Raw genomic sequence first — 17962 nt, forward strand, 5'->3', positions numbered from 1 at the left:
ACTTTCTGGCGGAACCAGATTTTATTTCAGCTCGGAGAAGATCACTAGCACTTATATGTTCAGCAAAGACATTAACAAAGGATAAATTATTTTATAGGCATAAATGCATATGGGAGTTTCGTCCCACTTGGATAATTTCCCAATAAAATTCTTATTTACATATCCAGAAGATGGACGAATGGCAGTGAGTTTAATTTATAAGTGTGATTTAGCAGCACTATTTGCTGTAGGAATTGCTTTTAGGCAACTAATTAAGGCAGGAAGTTCATAGTCTTACAGTTAAACAAGACTACCTTCATCACTATATGGTTGCATTCGGGCAAAACTATTCATATTGTGTAGATGATGTCAATGCTAATTAAAAAAACTTCAGCTTTTAGTGTTGAAGTTTTTACAAATGAACTAAATAACTTCACATCTTCTGCTGAAGTTTTTGAAAAAGTTTATCCAGGACAAAAAAACTTCAGCTTATTTAGTATTGAAGTTTTTATAAATGAACTAAATAACTAAAGCATCTTCTGCTGAAGTTTTTGAAAAAGCTTAATGACAAACTAATGAATCCAGGACAAAAAAACTTCAGCTTATTTAGTGCAATTACAAACAAAAACTTCAGCAAATATAGAACAAAACTTCAGCTACTATGCTTAAGTTCAGCAATTACAAACAAAAACTTCAGCAAATAGAGAACAAAACTTCAGCTACTATGCTTAAGTTCAGCAATTACAAACAAAAACTTCAGCACACTTGGTTCATCACACTTGCTACTTCATGCTCGTCTACTAGAATGCTGAAGTTTTGCGTGATAGTCTTTGCTACTTCAGCCCCGTATGCTGAAGTTACGCGAAAAAGTGTGTACTCTTGCAATTTTTTTTGCAAAGCGGACACAAGTTAAAACGTGACCGAAAAAGCGGGTATAGATGCAAATCCCCCTCTTGAAAAGGCTAGTTTTGTAACTCTTTAACAAGTACATATCAATTGAAGTTTATAATGGCAGAGTTGGATTAGATTGCTACGGATATTTCAAAAAGAAATAAAAAAGAAAATACATTACTTACTGGAAGATATATCTTAATTGTTAATATCAAAACCAGTTTTTCTGCAGAAGGAGGTGACACAAAGTCATTAAATTGGAGTTGAACTGGAAGGCTGATAACCAAAAGACTATTTGTCTTACTTTGTCCACTTTTGATTTGTTTTGTGGCCATTTTATAATTCAACTAGGAATCCTAATCAGTTGGTTATCTAAGCCAACCATGTAACCTACATATGATATTCTTGCATTGGTTCCTGGTTCAAAGAAGCTGTCTTAGCTGTAAGGGAATAGTATGAGAGATCATAAGCATCATATTTAGTTGGCTATGACTATTATTTCCTGTACACATTAAGTTTTTGAGGAGGAAATTAACCAATAACTTTTTGCTAGCTTTCGCCTATGTTGGTGAGTGTAGAATTACAAGATTAACTCTATTCTAGTAAAGTAATAGTAACCAGTATCAGAAATGGGAAACAAGTTCAACAACAACAATAACCCAGTGGAATTCTATAAGTGGGGTCTGGGGAGGGTAGTGTGTACGCAGACCTACCCCTGCTCCGGAGGAGTAGAGAGGCTGTTTCCAACAGACCCTCGACTCACAATGATGGATATAGACAGTGGAGCAGTAACACCAAAGGAAGCCAAAAAGATAACACCATACTATAGATACAATGGAAGTAATAAGGACACAACAAGAGCCACTAGACAAAACAAATGGGAAACAAGTTCTTGAATTTGAAATTTGGAACTGAATTTGACATTATTTAGTTGACATCATATGACTAGCTAATCTTGACCTCCAGCCTCCTTTAAGACATAACAAGAACTAATAAAATACAAAATTGAACTGAAACTATCTAATACCTTCAGTAATAAATCGTTGGGGCTCATCTAACGTTGCAATAATAGCTGGCCGATGTTTATCACGGACTGTATCTAAAAATGTCGTGTGGACACTGGCTAGAGTTGGTTCGAAGGAGCAGAGGTAGTCCTTGATCATATAGTCTTTATTTAAAACTTGAGCTTTTTTATACCCATTGGTCACAGAATCATACTCGTACAAATACTGATGTCGTATCAACCGACGACTACCTTGTAGGAAAAGCACTTGTTTGCTGTCAAACCAGATTGGAAAACCATCAATATAGCCGTTCACATGACCAGTAATGACATTGTCCGAAGTGTGAGTAAATCTCCAATTGCTGCTTATGTAATCATAAGCAGCAATGACTATGGATTCCTGGAAAATGCAAAAAAGGGTAAGTAAACCTTTTGATATCCCTAACCATGTACCAAGCCTGATGTCGAAGATGAGATTATGATGATTGATGAACTCGGGAAGGTCAAGAATGGTAGCCTCTTCTCTCTTTGTATTAAAAGCAAGAACACGACCATCACTTCTGAGCCAATGCAAGGAATCATTCACGTAAACAGGTTTACTGTCAAAAGCCAAATTGTTAAAGGTCATTCTGAATTGGACTTCATGCCACTCGCCTGATCCCTCGGATGAAAATACATGAAATTTATACCCTTCTTGTTCAACCAGCTTATTAAATGTTACCAATTTATATTGATGGGACGTGGGATAATCAACAGCTAAGCCATCGCCAATTGTCTCAAAATCATGGTATGGTATAAAATGGTGCTCTCCAGTTATAGGATTGAAAACACAGAAACTCCTCAACTCACGAAATTCAAGGAGAAGAAGACCCTTGCATGAGGGAGATTTTGTTGAAGCGTTTGGGCCAATATAAATGATAGACGAATAGTGCAGAAGAAATCTTTTGATGTGGAAACCAAATTTGAGAAAATTTAAGATCAGAAATCCTAGTATTAAAGTTCTTGCTTAGAACTTTACATTGAAGTGCAAACTTCAAAGGCAAGTAGGAGATGATCTCCACAACTAAGCCATCATTCAATTCCATAGTCGCAATATATATTATAATGTTCAGTTGCGTTGATTTCTTCTTTTCTTTTTAGAGAATTAACTGCAAGTAGAACATCATATACTTAACCTAAAACGTCTGTCTATATGGATACTATACCTTTTCCTTAAAGATTTAGGTAACTTTAAAGCCTAGTATAAGTTTTTAAGTATTTTAATATTTGTAGTATAAATGAGGAAAATTGTACCTAATAGAAGGTAACTTGGACTCTAATTTTACTCTACACAAATTATGACCTTTGTTTACCAAAAATACAAAAATTTCACGTTTCTCGGTTTTCATCATTAGCCCATTTCAACACCATTGAAGTAACTGCGGCTTCTTCTCGTGTGGCACTTTCTTTAGCTTCAAATTCCCTGGTGTCAGACCCAAGATTTGAGTGTACTTTTGCATTCAATCAAAATCTATTTTCTATATAGGGTGATCACTACTAATATATCACTACGAATATATACTAACTAGTACTCTCTGGTCACATGTTGTAGTTGTGATTGTATGATTACGATAGGCAGCAGCACATGGTTCAGTAGTTTATACAATCTTTTTCTGGTGATCTATTTGGACGATTGTGCTTTTTGAATGGTGGCGATTGCAAATCTAATCTACCATTTTACTTAATCATAATATTGTCATACAAATTGATCAATCTTTTATATTATGCAAGTTGAAAAATTAAATTACACTACTTATATACTCAATGGATAAAGAAAGTATAATTTTCCAAATGTTTGTATTAATTATAAATAATTATTTAACAATTGTCTCAATTGGAAGAACTTTATTTAAGATTTAAGGCATAATCTCATATCCTTTTAAGTTTAGCTTCGTCACAACTCACGATAACCTTCCTTGTGGTTTAGGATATTAGCTTGATTTTTTACAAACAATACTTTTAACCTATTTATCGTTATAAAAAATATACAACTTAGAGTAATTTACCCTTAGTAATATTTAAAAGTAACCTTAACGGTCCTTGCTTCCTTGGACCTCCTTCCTATGCTATTTGTATACATTTTCAGTAAAATGAGGAGTTATGTAGGAGATGTTCAAAATTCATCCTTGTTTCCCGTCTTTCCCCAATCTCTGATATCAGCACCGCCCAGCTCCGTCACCTCACACGACGCCGTTCCTCAATGGCTTCGCAATTCTAGCTTCACAACCGATATCTCCGTCATAAACAACGAACTACGGTAATATCGAGAATCTAGAAGACGAAGAAGGATATGATACAGTAAAGGAAAATGAAATAGGAGAGGGAGCAAGGTATGAGTTGCTGGACTCGTTCGCGTCGGAGCGGGGCCACATTATGACTATACACTTTCTTCTTCTAGAAAATGTGATGTTCGAACTTGGGCTTCTTTTTCAGCTAATACTAATGTTTAAAGACTAGTATTTAACTCTCGTGGCGATCGAGACAATTTAGCTTTTGGTACTCTCTACAGGTGCGTATGCTTCTCTTTTATGCCTTCTTTTAGCGTATGCTGCTCTTTTTTGCCTTCTTTTAAGCTACATAGAACAAGTAATAATCAGAATAAGAGTCGCGACGCAACTTGCTTAATTTTTCTAATTTAACTGTAATTTGATTTGTTAACTGTCAGGAGAATTTAAATTCTCAACATCTAGCATGTTGGGGAGCAATATTTTGTAGTGCTTATTTGCAGTTAGTCACTGGACTGGTGGCCGAGGGCATCTCTGTTTGAAGAATATTTGCTTATTCTATTTATTGAAGTGATTGACCAGATCCATCCTCTTCTTTTTTAGGTTTGGTGGGCAACGTCAACAGAAAACAAGAAGCTAGAACCACTATCAGAAATATGGAACAGGTTCATGAATTTGAATTTGGGAACTGAATTTGACATTAGTTTTATGCGATAACTCGTTTGTCTGAAGTCAAAATCTTGACACCACAAAGAAGGCATACAATACCTCTATGAAAAGGCCGATTGACTCAGTTGAATTGATATGGGGAAAATGTTTTAAAACTAGAGACATTAAATTTGAAAGGACTAGCTAATCTTAACCTTTAGTATCCTTAGGACTAACGGAATTGACCAATAGAAAATAATAGATCAATTCTAGAAAATATGTATATAAAATGCCTAGTTTGGCCGAGAGATCTCATGGCTTATCCAGGACTTTAAAGTGATGGCTGCTCCAGTATTTTTACAATAAAGTTGTTATCGGCTGCATAGTATAAGAACATAGATATTTAACACTTGAGGGTGAAAAAGATACGGAGAAAACAAAATTTAAGGTTATCATGATTAAAGAAAAGTTCTATTTAGAATCATTCTCAACGAGTTTTCATACTTTGAAAAGGTAGAATAGTTTACAACATCTTGCTTACAGGTGCAAACATATTTTGTTATACATAGCAAACTGAGCAAACATTCTAAATTTCTTCACCATGTTTCATGGATAAGAAAGCTCTTAATTCCTGCCTCAACAAACCCAAAACTGTCAGTTCTCAAACTTGAAACTAACCCTTTTTTAGTTTTGGAAATTATACAACACAGAGAACAAGAATCGAAAGATACGGCTGGAAAATCATCATATAATCATTATCTGAATCAATTGAATTGTTTGTCAAGCTGATTATGAGTTGAAAATCTCCTTTTAATGGTGTTATTCCTGACCGAAAGTATCTTTTCCTAAAACAATGAGCAAAAAAAAAGAGAAGAGTATTAAATATAGGAAATGTGATGGAGAATTTAGATTTTTTTTCTTCATAAATTGGTGGAGACATTGAGGTAAATATTGGATAAAATTGGAGGACTACAAGAATTTAGAATGACCTTAAAGTGCTAAACAAATTTTCACTTTTAAAGGACAAAAGAGAAGCAATAAAAGATAGAGAAATGTCAATCCAGTAAGGGGCAAAAAAGAAGAATGTGCAAGCAAATGAAAAACTTCAAACCAGATCGGAATATTCATCGCCATTCTTTAATCCTGCTTTCCAATCAGCACCCAATTATCATATTAAGTGATGGGTGCTCACAACTTCATTTGTCAGCTTTTTACTGATTGTCAATAGTAATAAATTGTCGAAGCTCATCTAAAGTTGCAGTAATTACTGGTAGATGTTCATCGGAGAGTGTGTCTAAACGTGTCGTCTGGACACTGGCTAGAGTTGGTTGGAAGGAGCACATGTCATTGTTGATGATGTAGTTTTGGTTTAAAATGTCAGCTAGTTTATACCCATTGTTCTCAGAATCATACACATACAAATATCGATGTTGTTTCGTGTAACTACCTTCTAGGAAAAGCACATGTTTGCTATCAATCCAGACTGGGATACCCATGAAGTTGTCCAAAGTGTGGGAAACTCTCCAATTGCTGGTTACATAATCATAAGCAGCAATGACTGTGGATTTCCTGAATTTGCAAACAAGGGTAAGTAAACCTTGTGCCATCCCTAACCATGTATCAAAACCAGGATAAAGTTTACCATAGATGGGAGCATGATGACTGAAGAACGCAGGAAGGTCAAGAATTATAGCCTCTTCTCTCTTTGTATTAAAAGCAAGAACACTGCCATCACTTCTGAGCCAATGTAAGGAATCATTCACGTAAACAGGTTTAGTACATTGGGCCAAATTGATGAAATTCACTCTAAATCGAACTTCGTGCCACAAACCAGATCGCTCTGATGAAAATACATAAAATTTATACCCTTGTTGTTCAGCCAGTTTCCCAACGATTACCAGTTTATATTGATCTGAAGTGGGGTAATCAACCGCTAAGCCTATGCCACGAAATTTCATAAACTCATGTATAGGCTTTGGGTATGATATCAACTGGTGTGCCCCGGTTATAGGATTGAAAACACAAAAATTCCTAAACTTAAGAAAGACAAGGAGAAGAAGACCCCTGCATGAGGCCAAAACTGAAGAGTGGTCGGGTAAAAGAAACATCTCACTGTGAGTGGTTGGGAAAGGAGGGTTTATGGAGATTTTGTGGACGCGATTGGGTCCATATGAATGATAGACGAATAGTGTTGAAGAAATCTTTTGATGTGGAAACCAAATTTGAGAAAATTTAAGATCAGAAATCCTAGTATTAAAGTTCTTGCTTAGAACTTTACATTGAACTGCAAGCTTCAAAGGCAAGTAGGAGATGATTTCCACGACTAAGTCATCGTTCAGTTCCATAGTCGCAAAATTATAATATTCAGTTGCGTTGCTCTTCTTTGCTCTGTTGGGAATAGCGGTTTGTCTTGCACTTGTTTTGTTCTTTTTCTTTTTCGAGTCTAAATACAAGGAGGACATCATATACTTAACCTAAAACGTCTGTCTTCATTGGCATGGACACTACACCTTTTCCTTACACAATTAGGTAACTTTAAGCCTATTACGTGTATAAGTTTTTAATTATTTTCTCTTTTTAATATTTAAATTATGAATAAGAAAAATAGTACCTAATAGAAGATAACTTGGACTCTACTTTTATTCTACCCTAATTATGACCTTGTTTACCAAAAAATACAAAAATTTCACGTCTTCTAAGTTTTCATCATCGTGTTATCTTCAACAGCATTGAAGCAACTACGGCTTCTTCTCGTGTGGCACTTTCTTTAGCTTCAAAACTCTCTGGTGTCATTTTTAAAATCACCATTTGACTTATATGAATTCTCTGGATATATACATGTTGTAGTTGTGATTGTAAGATTATGAGCAGGCAGAAAACAATACAATCTTCTTCTGGTGATCTATTTGGGCGATTGTGCTTCTTGAATCGTGGTGGACGCAAATCTAGTTAAACATTTCACTTAACCATAATGTTGGGCATAGATTGATCAACATTTTTACATTTTTGCTTATAAAATTTCTTCTTTCAAGGTCCTAGTAGATATGCTTCAAGTTAAATAGATCATGACAAGCTCCAATTGAAAGTTCTAGCAGAAATTGTGCAATTTGAATAATTAACTGACTCTATTTAATTTACTCAATTGGATAAAAAATACTTCATTATTTTTCAAATGCCTGTATTAATTAGAGAATAAAGACAACAGTTGCCGATTTTATTTAAAATAAGGGATATTTTCATAGATCTCCCCTCACTTTTAGACTTTGCAGGATTTAAAGATGAGATATCATAAAATATTTATTTTTTGGAATTTGAATATTCTTTTTCATGAAGTCAGTGTATGAGTTTCATGTGGTTGCATGCTTTCTCGAGAAGGCTAGTTTTGTAACTCTATGATCAGAAATAAATTGAAGTTTATAATGACAGAGTTGGACTAGATTGCTACTGGATATTTCAAAAAAAAAAAAAGTAGTATCAAGCATCTTAATTGTTAACATGAAAACCAGTCTTTCTACGGAAATTGGAGTGGCAAGGCTGATAACCAAAAGATTCTATTCGTATTGCGGCCATGTCATAGTTCAATTTAGAGTCTTAATCAGTTGGTTTTCTAAGCCAGCCATTCAGCCTACATATGATATTCTTGCATCAGTTTATGGTTCAAAGCAGCTGTTTTATTTAGTTGGCTATTATGACTTATTTCCTACCTAATTAGTTTTCACCTATGCAGTCCTAGCCTGCGTATAGTGCTGAATGCAGAATTGCAAGATTGTAAACTCTATTCTGGTAACAACCTTTTTAACTGTTCTGCATCTTCAACGCGCAGCCTATGTCGTATCTGTGCTCCTTTAACAGCGTTTTCGTACTGCTTATTTGCAGTTAGTCACTGGAGTGGTGGCGAGGGCAACACGGTTTGAAGCAATATTTGCTTATTCTATTTCTTGAAGTGATTCCATACTCTGTTAGGAAACAACTTGGTCAGCAGACAAATAAGGCACGAAATATCTATATGACTTGTTAGGGGGAAATAGTTCTAAAATAAGACATTAAATTTGAAAGGACTAGCTAATCTTGGCCTTCAGTATCCTTTAGGACATAGAAACAACAAATAAACTACAAAATTGAACTGAAACTAAGTGGTGCCTTCATTAATAAGTCGTCTAAGCTCATCTAACGTTGCAGTAATAGCTAACAGATGTTTTCTGTGGACTGTGTTTGAGATTGTCTTATGGACACTGGCTAACGTTGGTTGGAAGGAGCACAGGTAACTATTAATGATGTAGTCTTTGTTTAAGACACCAGCACTTTTATACCCATTGATCTCAGAATCATACACATACAAATGTCGAAGCTGTTTTAGGCGACGATCTTCTAGGAGAAGCACATGTTTGCTGTCAATCCAGATAGGGAAAACCATCAAAAAGGTCATGCCTCTTAATGAAGTTGTCCAAAGTGTGGGAAATTCTCCAATTGCTGCTTACATAATCATAAGTAGCAATGATTATGGATTTCTTGAAAACGCAAACAAGAGTAAGTAAACCTTGTGCCACCCCTAACCATGTATCAAAATCGGGACTAATTTTACCATTGATGGGATCATGATGACTGATCATGAACTCAGGAAGGTCAAGAATCGTAGCCTTTTCTTTTTTTGTATTAAAAACAATAACACGACCATCAGTTCTTAGCCTATACAAGGAATCATTCACGTAAACAGGTTTAATACGGAGAGTCAAATTGCTGAAAGTCACTCTAAAATGGACTTCATGCCACACACCAGATCGCGCGGGTGAAAATACAAAAAATTGATACCCTTGTTTAGCCAGCTTCACAATGATTACCAGTTTATATTGATCTGAAGTGGGGTAATCAACGGCTAAGCCTGCATTACAAAAAATCATAAACTCATCTATAGGTTTTGGGTATGATATCAATTGGTGCGCTCCAGTTATAGGATTGAAAACACAGAAATTCCTACACCTATAAAAGTCAAGGAGAAGTAGACCCCTGCATGATGTCAAAACTAGGGGAAAGGTAAAAAAGATGTCTCATAGTGAGTGGTTGGGAAAGGAGGGTTTATGGAGATTTTGTGGAAGTGTTTGGGTACATATGAATCATAGATGAATAGTGTTGAAGAAATCTTTTGATGTGGAAATCAAATTTGAGAAAATTTAAGATCAGAAATCCTAGTATTAAAGTTCTTGTTTAGAACTTTACATTGAACTGCAAGCTTCAAAGACAAATAGGAGATGATTTACACAACTAAGTCATCACTCAGTTCCATAGTGCAAAATTATACTCACTCCGTTTCAATTTATATGAACCTATTTCCGTGTAAAAAAGAATGACCCATTTCCTTATTTGGAAACAATTTACCTTTACACAATAATTTATAGCCACACAAAATATATGTGCCTTATTTTACACCACATAATCAAAAGTTTTTTTTTTTTTTAATTCCGTGCTCAGTCAAATGGGTTCACATTAATTGAAACGGAGGGAGTAATATTTTGTTGCTTTGTTCGCCGTTTGTCTTGTACTTGATTTCTTCTTCTTCTTTTTCGAGTATAACTGCAAGGTAGAAATCATATATATAACCTAAAACTTCTCTGTCTTCATTGGTATGGACCTTAGCTGGACACCACACCTTTTCCGTACACAGTTAGGTAACTTTAAGTTTTAATTATTTTCATTTTTTAATATTTTAATTATGAATAAGGAAAATAGTACCTAATAGAAGTAGGGTTGTGCATAATTTGGTAAATATCGAATTACCGTACCTAAATCGAAAATTTTGGTATTTGATATTCGATATTTTGATATTAGGTATGGTATTTGGTTTAATTTTTAAAAACAATTGGCACTACAGATCTAGGATTTAAGGCTTATGGGTTCCTACTGCAATTTCAAATTAATATGCAATAATAACTGAGTTCGCAGTTAGATATTTATAAATATTTAAGTGAATTTCTTAATATAAATACAGGGTCTATGCAAAAGTTACTGGGTTCCCGGGAACCCGTATTGTATACTCTAGGTCCGCCCCTGAGGTATGGTATTTGGTATTTTAAAATGAAATACCGAAATACTGATACCGTACCGAAATAGATATTATATTGCACAATACACATATTATTAATTATAACATAAATATAAAAAATCTAAAATTTTACTTTCCTTTATTCTTTAAGTTCATCAATTGACTCTAAGCAAGTAACAAGACATTTCTAAAGATCAAATTTATTCCTTTATATACAGTTTTCTCTCTCTGGGTTGATATTTGCTGGTTTTGGACAAAACTTTTGTCGACAAGCATTTTTTGTTTTGTACTTTTGAGTATTTTAATTAAGAATATTACAGTTTATGATTCAACACACTAGTAAGTATTCAAACTAAATAAATCGAAGTTACCGAACCAAATAAACCGAAACTAAAAGGAGAAAAATCGAACCATACCGAATTTAATTAGGTACGGTATTGGTATAGCATTTTAAGAAATCGAATACCGAAAATACCAAACTGAAATGTCTAAATACCGTACCGTACCAGCCGACGAACACCCCTAAATAGAAGGTAACTTGGACTTTACTTTTATTCTACACAAATTATGACCTCGTTTACCGAAAGTACAAAATTTCCACGTCTTCTCAATTTTCATCATTAGTCAGTTTTAACCTTTACGTATCCTTAACTTCAACACCATTTAAGCAACTACGGCTCGTGAGGCACTTTCTTTAGCTTCAAAATTCTCTGGAGTCATCTTTAACATGATCATTTGACATATGAATTTCTCGATACATGTTGTAATTATGATTGTAAAATTACGAGCATGCAAAAAACAATATAAAAAATCAGCAACGTAATGAATCGATTGAGCTTGAGGTGAGCTCCAATGGTGGAATGGAGTCCCGGAGAAAAGGCCCCAAATTGGGAGCATGTGCGAGAAGGGAAAAATAATGAATTTGAAAATGAAAGTCTCAATTGTATTGACTCAGCAATGTCGTATATATACATTACACAATCAAAAGGAAAGCTTAACAAAAGAACTAAACTAATCGACTAACTAACTAATGGAAATGTAACCGACTTAACTAACAAACTAACTAATTGGTGCTAAAGCTGCAAGTACAACTACTCTAAAGCTACAAATACTAAAGCTATAAATAATGTGATACATCTCAATACCCCCCTCAAGTTGGAAGTGAGGGTATCACTGCCAACTTACTAAGAATGTTGGAATGTTTAATCCATGTGAGGGCTTTAGTGAAAATGGCTGCAAGCTGATGATGAGTCCCAATGTGATGTAGAGAAATGAGGCTCTCTTGTAGTTTGTTTCGAACAAAATGGCAGTCGACCTCAATGTGCTTCGTTCGTTCGTGAAATATTGGGATCCTTGCTATATGAAGTGTTGACTGACTGTCCCAAAACACTGCAATGGGATTGGAGAATGGGACTATGAGTTCCTCAAGTAACCTTTGTAGCCACACTAACTCACCAACTACTTTCATGATGAACCTATATTTTGCTTCTAATGGCAAGGAAATGGTTTCCTGCTTCTTTGATTTCCAGATAATAGGGCTATTTCCCAGCAGGACAATATAGCGAGTGACTGATTTCCTGGAGTCTGGGCAGGATGCTCAGTCAGAGTCACAATATGCTTTTACCATGCAGTCGATATCTTTAGAAAAGAAAATTCCTAGGCTAGGATCAGCCTTCAGGTATCTTAACAGGTGATAGGCTGCCTTTAAATGTGGTTCCCTTGGATGTTGCATACACTGACTTAGATGATGAACAATGAAAGATATATCCAATCTTGTGTTGGTTAAAAAGTTCAGTTTCCTAATCAATTTTCTATAACAGATAGGATCTGATAGGGGAGCTCCTTCCTTTGCTTTTAGTTTCATATTTGGATCAAGAGGTGATGATAAGGAGGTCAAACTAAGACAGTCATATTCTTTTAGGAGATCAATAAAACTTTCTTTGGGAGATAATGACTCCATCATCTTTATAAAGAATTTCATGTAAGAATTTCTTCAAAAGCTTTATTTCTTCCAGATCTATTCCTATGAGTATCACAATATCAACATACACTGCTACATGCAACAAAGATGTCCCATTCTTTTTGTAGAACAATGAATAATCATGCATAGAATGCTCATAACCTCTGGAGAAAAGTACTTCTATTAATTTCGCATACCAGTGTCTACAGGCTTGTTTCAGGCCATATAGAGACTTATTTAGCTTACAAACCAGCCATGATTCAAGGACCATTAATCCATATGGGATCTCCATAAATACTTTCTCATTTAAATCTCCATGAAGGAAGACATTGTTTACATCTAGTAGAAACATGTCCCACCATCTCTTTATAGCCACTGCTATAAGCCCTCTCACAGTGGTCATCTTTATCACTGGTGAGAATATTTTTGTGTAGTCTATTCCTTCTTATTGTATGTATCCTTTTACCACCAAGCGAGCTTTAAACCTTTCAATACTTCCATCGGCTTTATGCTTCACTTTATACACCCACCTGCAACCTATAACCTTCTTTTCTGCTGGTAATGGGACCAGGTCCCATGTGTGATTGGCATATAATGCCTCAAATTCCTGTGTCATAGCTACTTTCCAAGCATGATTAATAGCAGCCTCTTCATAAAAGTTCATTATCATAACAGACACTTTGCATCAAAGACTGACTATCTTGGATTAAGGCTTCAGGAGAGACAAAATGATGGTTTGACAGTAATGCATTAAGAGACGGTATACAGCCGTTGGAATGTAGTTTAGGAATAGTATAAATGTAGTCATTTAGGTATATAGGTGTTTTGATTTCTCTGTGTTCTTCTAAGTATAAGAGTGTTCTGATTATCAATTTGAAGTGAATGATCATTTAAAACTGGATGTTGAAGGTGGATCTAAAAGTCAGTGACTATCATAACTTACAATTGGACTGTTGTAAGGTGATATAGGCGGAACATTAGCAGGTGATAGTTCATTGTCCATGGGACTTGCACCATCTAGATTATTTTCTACGTTGACTTGCACACTACCATTAACATCATCCACAAAATCAACAAAAGGAACACATTTTAGCATAGAAGGAAAAGAAGTGACATCTGGAACAATTGCAAAAAGAAAAATATTTTCATGAAAAGATACATCTCTTGAGACTCGAATTTTCTTGGTAGCAAGACTCAGGACCTTGTACCCTTTGGTTCCAAAGGGGTAGCCTATGAAAATGTGTGGGATAGCTCTAGGTTCAAATTTATCCCTGTGTACTTTAGGTATTGTTGGGTAGCACAAGCATCCAAAACTTCTCATTTGGGAATATAGTGGTTTCTTCTTATATAGGAATTCAAATGGACATTTGTTCTTAAGATATATAGTGGGCAGTCTATTTATAATGTAGGTCGATGTCAACACATTTTTCCCTAGTATTTCAAAGGTAGTTTTGACTGAAATAGGAGTGCCTTGGTTGTTTCAAGTAGATACTTCTATTTTCTTTCTACCACACTATTTTGTTGTGGTGTATATGGACAGGATTTTTGGTGAATGATGCCTTTTAACTGAAAGAAAATGTTAACTTTTGTGTGTCGACGCCCCCTTTTTTTCTCTAACCGTGGGGTCAGAAATCGGGTATATGACATTGGGAGGATAACTCTATTCCCTTTCGAGAATTGGGTTTAGAAGTTGAAGAGTCGCCACCTAATGATTATAGTGCATTAAGACACTTTTTTAGAAGAGTTTGAGTTGGAAAACCAGAGTTCGGGTAAGGGCTAGAAATTATCTCGAGGAGAAGGTGTTAGGCACCCCTCAAGATCCACTAGCGTGGTTCCCGACCATGTTGCAATTGTGACTTTACAGGTAAACAATCAAAGCTCAAATAAGGACTCGCATATAACATTGCAATTAGGTTGAAAACTTTTGAAAGTATATAGAGAGGGCAGAAATAAAAAAAAAGATTTGAATAATTTTACAAGAAAAGATGAAAGCAAATAAAGGGAGGGGGTCCTAAGTTTATAATTAATATGGATCACTTCAATGCAATACCCAGCGATCACTCCTCAGAAGAGGGGTTGCACGTGATATTAACGCACCGGTCATCATATCCATATCTACCATTCCCACCCTGTTAAGGTATTAAAGTGCAGAATGGTATCGTTACTTATTGCATGCTAGTACCCATCCCACAATCCTATCAGTCTCGGAGGCATTGAGACTACTAATCCTAAAGGGGAGGGAGTTGGGGCTTTTTGGGGAGTTTCAAAGGACAAAATACTAAGGCGTCAATCAAAACACATAATGCAATAAATGGGAGGGAAAATAAGCAAGTAAGACTCAAGTAAACCTCCTTAAATCAGATAAGCCATAGAGTTTAACATGTCTTGCACATACTGGTTTGGTCTGTATTAAACTTAAACGTTAAGGCAGGCTGATTTATCACATATTTTCAGATAAGAAGTCCGAATTAGACCTGCCTGCTGGTTGTAATTATCAAAGACTGATGCAGTTATAAAATTTTACCCTAAGGCTTGCCTAGGCGTTAAACAAAACCTATAAGCATGATATCTATCAATTTCAGGAAAAACAAAGAGAGTAAACTGATTGCAAAAAAGATTTGTTAGTTACAAAAAACATAAGTTCTGCAGGTGCTTACGCATTATTGCTACTGATTTTAGACGAATTGGCGATTCAAGTTAGTTAACAGCTCCTATAGGCATGCTTTATAAGTGTCACTGATTTTAAACAGTGTTATTATTATACAGAAATCCTATAGGCAGGTCATCTATATGCAATTGGTTAGTTGTTTAAATCCTATAACAAGTTTGCCTAATGACGGATGCACATGCAAAATTGCAGAAAATCCTATAGACATGGTATATATATGAAAGTGCAGAAAATGATATAGGCATAGTATGAAAATGCAGAGTTCCTATGACATCTATATGAAAATGCAGAGTTTCAGTGATTTGTATAAGATGCAGAACTTTTAGAGACAGTAATTCCTACAAGCATGATCTCTAGATGGGATACAAAATTTCAGAAATGATAACCCCTATAGGCATGATATCTACCTCTTGCATGCATAGTTCCCCACCCCTTTTTTACTAGCCGACCCAAAATGTTATTACAAAATTATTACAGACCAGAATTAGTCAAAAAATAAATAAAATACATCCGAAATCAGAATTCCAACCAAAGAGGGCCTAATTCCGACTCCCAGTCTGACATATGTAGTAAACCAACTTTCAAGGATCCAGGTTTCCAAAACCTTCTCTTATTTGGTATGTGTCAAAGTTCCAAGGAACTTCAAGAGCTCCAGGCAGTGCTTACACCCCAAACATCATTCCAGAATTGTAGTAAAGTGCAGTGTGGAAAAGCCAGCCCTCAAATGTCCAAGTTCAGAGGGAACTTAAGGTCCCAAGGCAAGGCTCAAATGAGAGGGGCAGAACTTAAAGTCTAAGAGTAAGTGCAAGTGCAGGGGAGGGGAAATGATAAGCTAGTGGTCATGCCAAGCAATTTGAAGTGCTGGCACACCCCTAACCAATTTGTCATTTTCAAATTGAGGAGTTATGACTTATTGAAAGCCAGGTTCAGGCCTGGATAGCCATTTAAAGGCTACCAGACCATAAACTTTAACTCAACATACATAGGGGGTAATGATAAGGAATTCATAACAGAAACAGTAAACAAAGGAAGAAGGGGCAAAGGGCATGATCAACAATGAACATACTGACACACTCTTTACTTGGGGTCAAAATTTAGTTCATAGACAACAATTCATGTTGCCATGCCCTGAATCCCCATTTATAAACACATAGAGGGTAAGGGAGTAGGGATCAAGCATTTGCAGGGAAGTAAAGCGAACAGTAGCATATGAACATGTCAAACTCTGTAGGTAATAGGCATAGATATAAAGACTATAAGTAAACACATTAGGATGATTGCTGGGAACTGAGTTAAGACATACCAGTAAAAGAGCAAGAGTAGGGTGCAAAGACAAAGCGGTAATAATATATTAGCCTTGGCTTTTAGCCGGCTAATAATAAGAAGGAGCAAAGAACAACAGTAGAGCAAAAGAGCAAAAGGGAATGCAGATTTTGAAAGTATTCAGTGGTGTGTGTAAGTCAGAAGACTGTTGTGTGTTTTATTTTGTAAAGACTTAGGGTATTTATAGTCAAAAGTAGGGGGTAAAATAAGGTAAAAATTACGGAAATATGTTAATTGAAGAACTCAGAATCAATTAATCAAAGAATCAAGGAAGTACTCCCGTTAATTAAGGGAATCAAAATCAAACGAAAAGATTCAGCACCATATAAGGCAAATAGGAAAAATCAGCGTAGGATTAAATAAGGAAAGAGTCAAGGTTCAGTATTGCATATAGTAGTCGAGTAAGACCAAATTCAGGAAAATTCCAATTAAGGAAAGGCTTAAAAGAACAGAGTACTATAACAAATGAGGTAACAAAACCAATTAATTCAAACGGGCGGGTAGAATGTTAGGTTTTTTTAAGAAAGTTTTTGAATTACCAATCAATCAAGGAAAATCAGAATCAATCATGTGAAGTCATGATTCTGCATTTTTAACATATAAATAGAGGTAAATGAACAAAAGTAGCGAGCAAAGTTAACTAAGAAGGAACAAGGGATGAACAAACATAACCACTCAGAGATAGTGAAAACAAGTTAAGATTCAACAAGACATATTCGAAGCATGGTGACTATGAAACATCAACAAGAATCAAGCAAATAGGCCAGCAGGCAGAACCAAAGCAAGGAAAATCAGACTAATACACACAATCAAATGAGGAAACATGCTAACACATAGAGACAAGACAAAGGAAATTAGGCTAACACAGGTAATCGAAGCAAAGAAACATGTTAACACACATAATCGAATGAAGAAACATTTTCTAGAAATTAGGGATTTTAGCAGAGTCAAACTAAAAAACAGTAAGAGCATAGAAATCGGTCAGAATAAACAAAGAAAAAGTTTTAATCATAAAGAAAATCAATCGAAGCATGCATAAAAAGAAATCCCAGAAATCCTAATTTCGAAGAAAGTAAAAAAAAATGGTTCAAAGCAAAGGATCTTTCAGAATAAACTCGAGAATAAACAGAGCACAGAGGAAAACATGAGAATAGCATGAAATGACACCATTTTTAAGAGATTCAGGAGA

The 17962-nt window shown here is 35.4% G+C and overlaps 3 protein-coding genes and 1 long non-coding RNA gene across 4 annotated transcripts; 1 reads left to right on the forward strand and 3 right to left on the reverse strand.

Moving 5' to 3' along the window:
- Positions 1 to 1886: 1886 nt before the first annotated feature.
- On the reverse strand, positions 1887 to 2501 carry LOC107818689 (uncharacterized). The gene has a single exon (XM_016644725.1). It carries the CDS (start codon positions 2499 to 2501, stop codon positions 1887 to 1889), a length of 615 nt encoding a protein of 204 aa, XP_016500211.1.
- A 1512-nt stretch (positions 2502 to 4013) lies between these two features.
- LOC107818692 (uncharacterized) lies at positions 4014 to 8950 on the forward strand. The gene is made up of 4 exons (XR_001655488.2): positions 4014 to 4421; positions 4741 to 4802; positions 8513 to 8568; positions 8662 to 8950. It is a non-coding gene; the product is annotated as an uncharacterized LOC107818692 (long non-coding RNA).
- On the reverse strand, positions 5304 to 7845 carry LOC107818691 (F-box protein At1g20360-like). The gene has a single exon (XM_016644727.2). The coding sequence runs from the start codon at positions 7248 to 7250 to the stop codon at positions 5997 to 5999; it is 1254 nt and encodes a 417-aa protein (XP_016500213.2). The 5' UTR covers positions 7251 to 7845; the 3' UTR covers positions 5304 to 5996.
- A 226-nt stretch (positions 8951 to 9176) lies between the features above and the next one.
- Positions 9177 to 12686, reverse strand: LOC142182142 (uncharacterized). The gene is made up of 2 exons (XM_075256121.1): positions 12557 to 12686; positions 9177 to 9664 (listed from the first exon to the last, which is right to left on the reverse strand). Exons 1-2 carry the CDS (start codon positions 12684 to 12686, stop codon positions 9177 to 9179), a joined length of 618 nt encoding a protein of 205 aa, XP_075112222.1.
- Positions 12687 to 17962: the final 5276 nt, after the last annotated feature.

Source organism: Nicotiana tabacum, chromosome 6 (genome assembly GCF_000715075.1).
Source record: "Nicotiana tabacum cultivar K326 chromosome 6, ASM71507v2, whole genome shotgun sequence".
Lineage (NCBI taxonomy): Eukaryota > Viridiplantae > Streptophyta > Magnoliopsida > Solanales > Solanaceae > Nicotiana > Nicotiana tabacum.

What these genes read in the sequence shown, in the direction of transcription:
- LOC107818689 (XM_016644725.1), bottom strand. Translation starts at nt 2,501, where the DNA reads ATGACCTTTAACAATTTGGCTTTTGACAGTAAACCTGTTTACGTGAAT.
- LOC107818691 (XM_016644727.2), bottom strand. Translation starts at nt 7,250, where the DNA reads ATGATGTCCTCCTTGTATTTAGACTCGAAAAAGAAAAAGAACAAAACA.
- LOC142182142 (XM_075256121.1), bottom strand. Translation starts at nt 12,686, where the DNA reads ATGAAACTAAAAGCAAAGGAAGGAGCTCCCCTATCAGATCCTATCTGT. An exon ending in TGTTCATCATCTAAGTCAGT is followed by an intron (nt 9,665 to 12,556) that starts GTATGCAACATC and finishes TTTGTAATGCAG; the next exon opens with GCTTAGCCGTTGATTACCCC.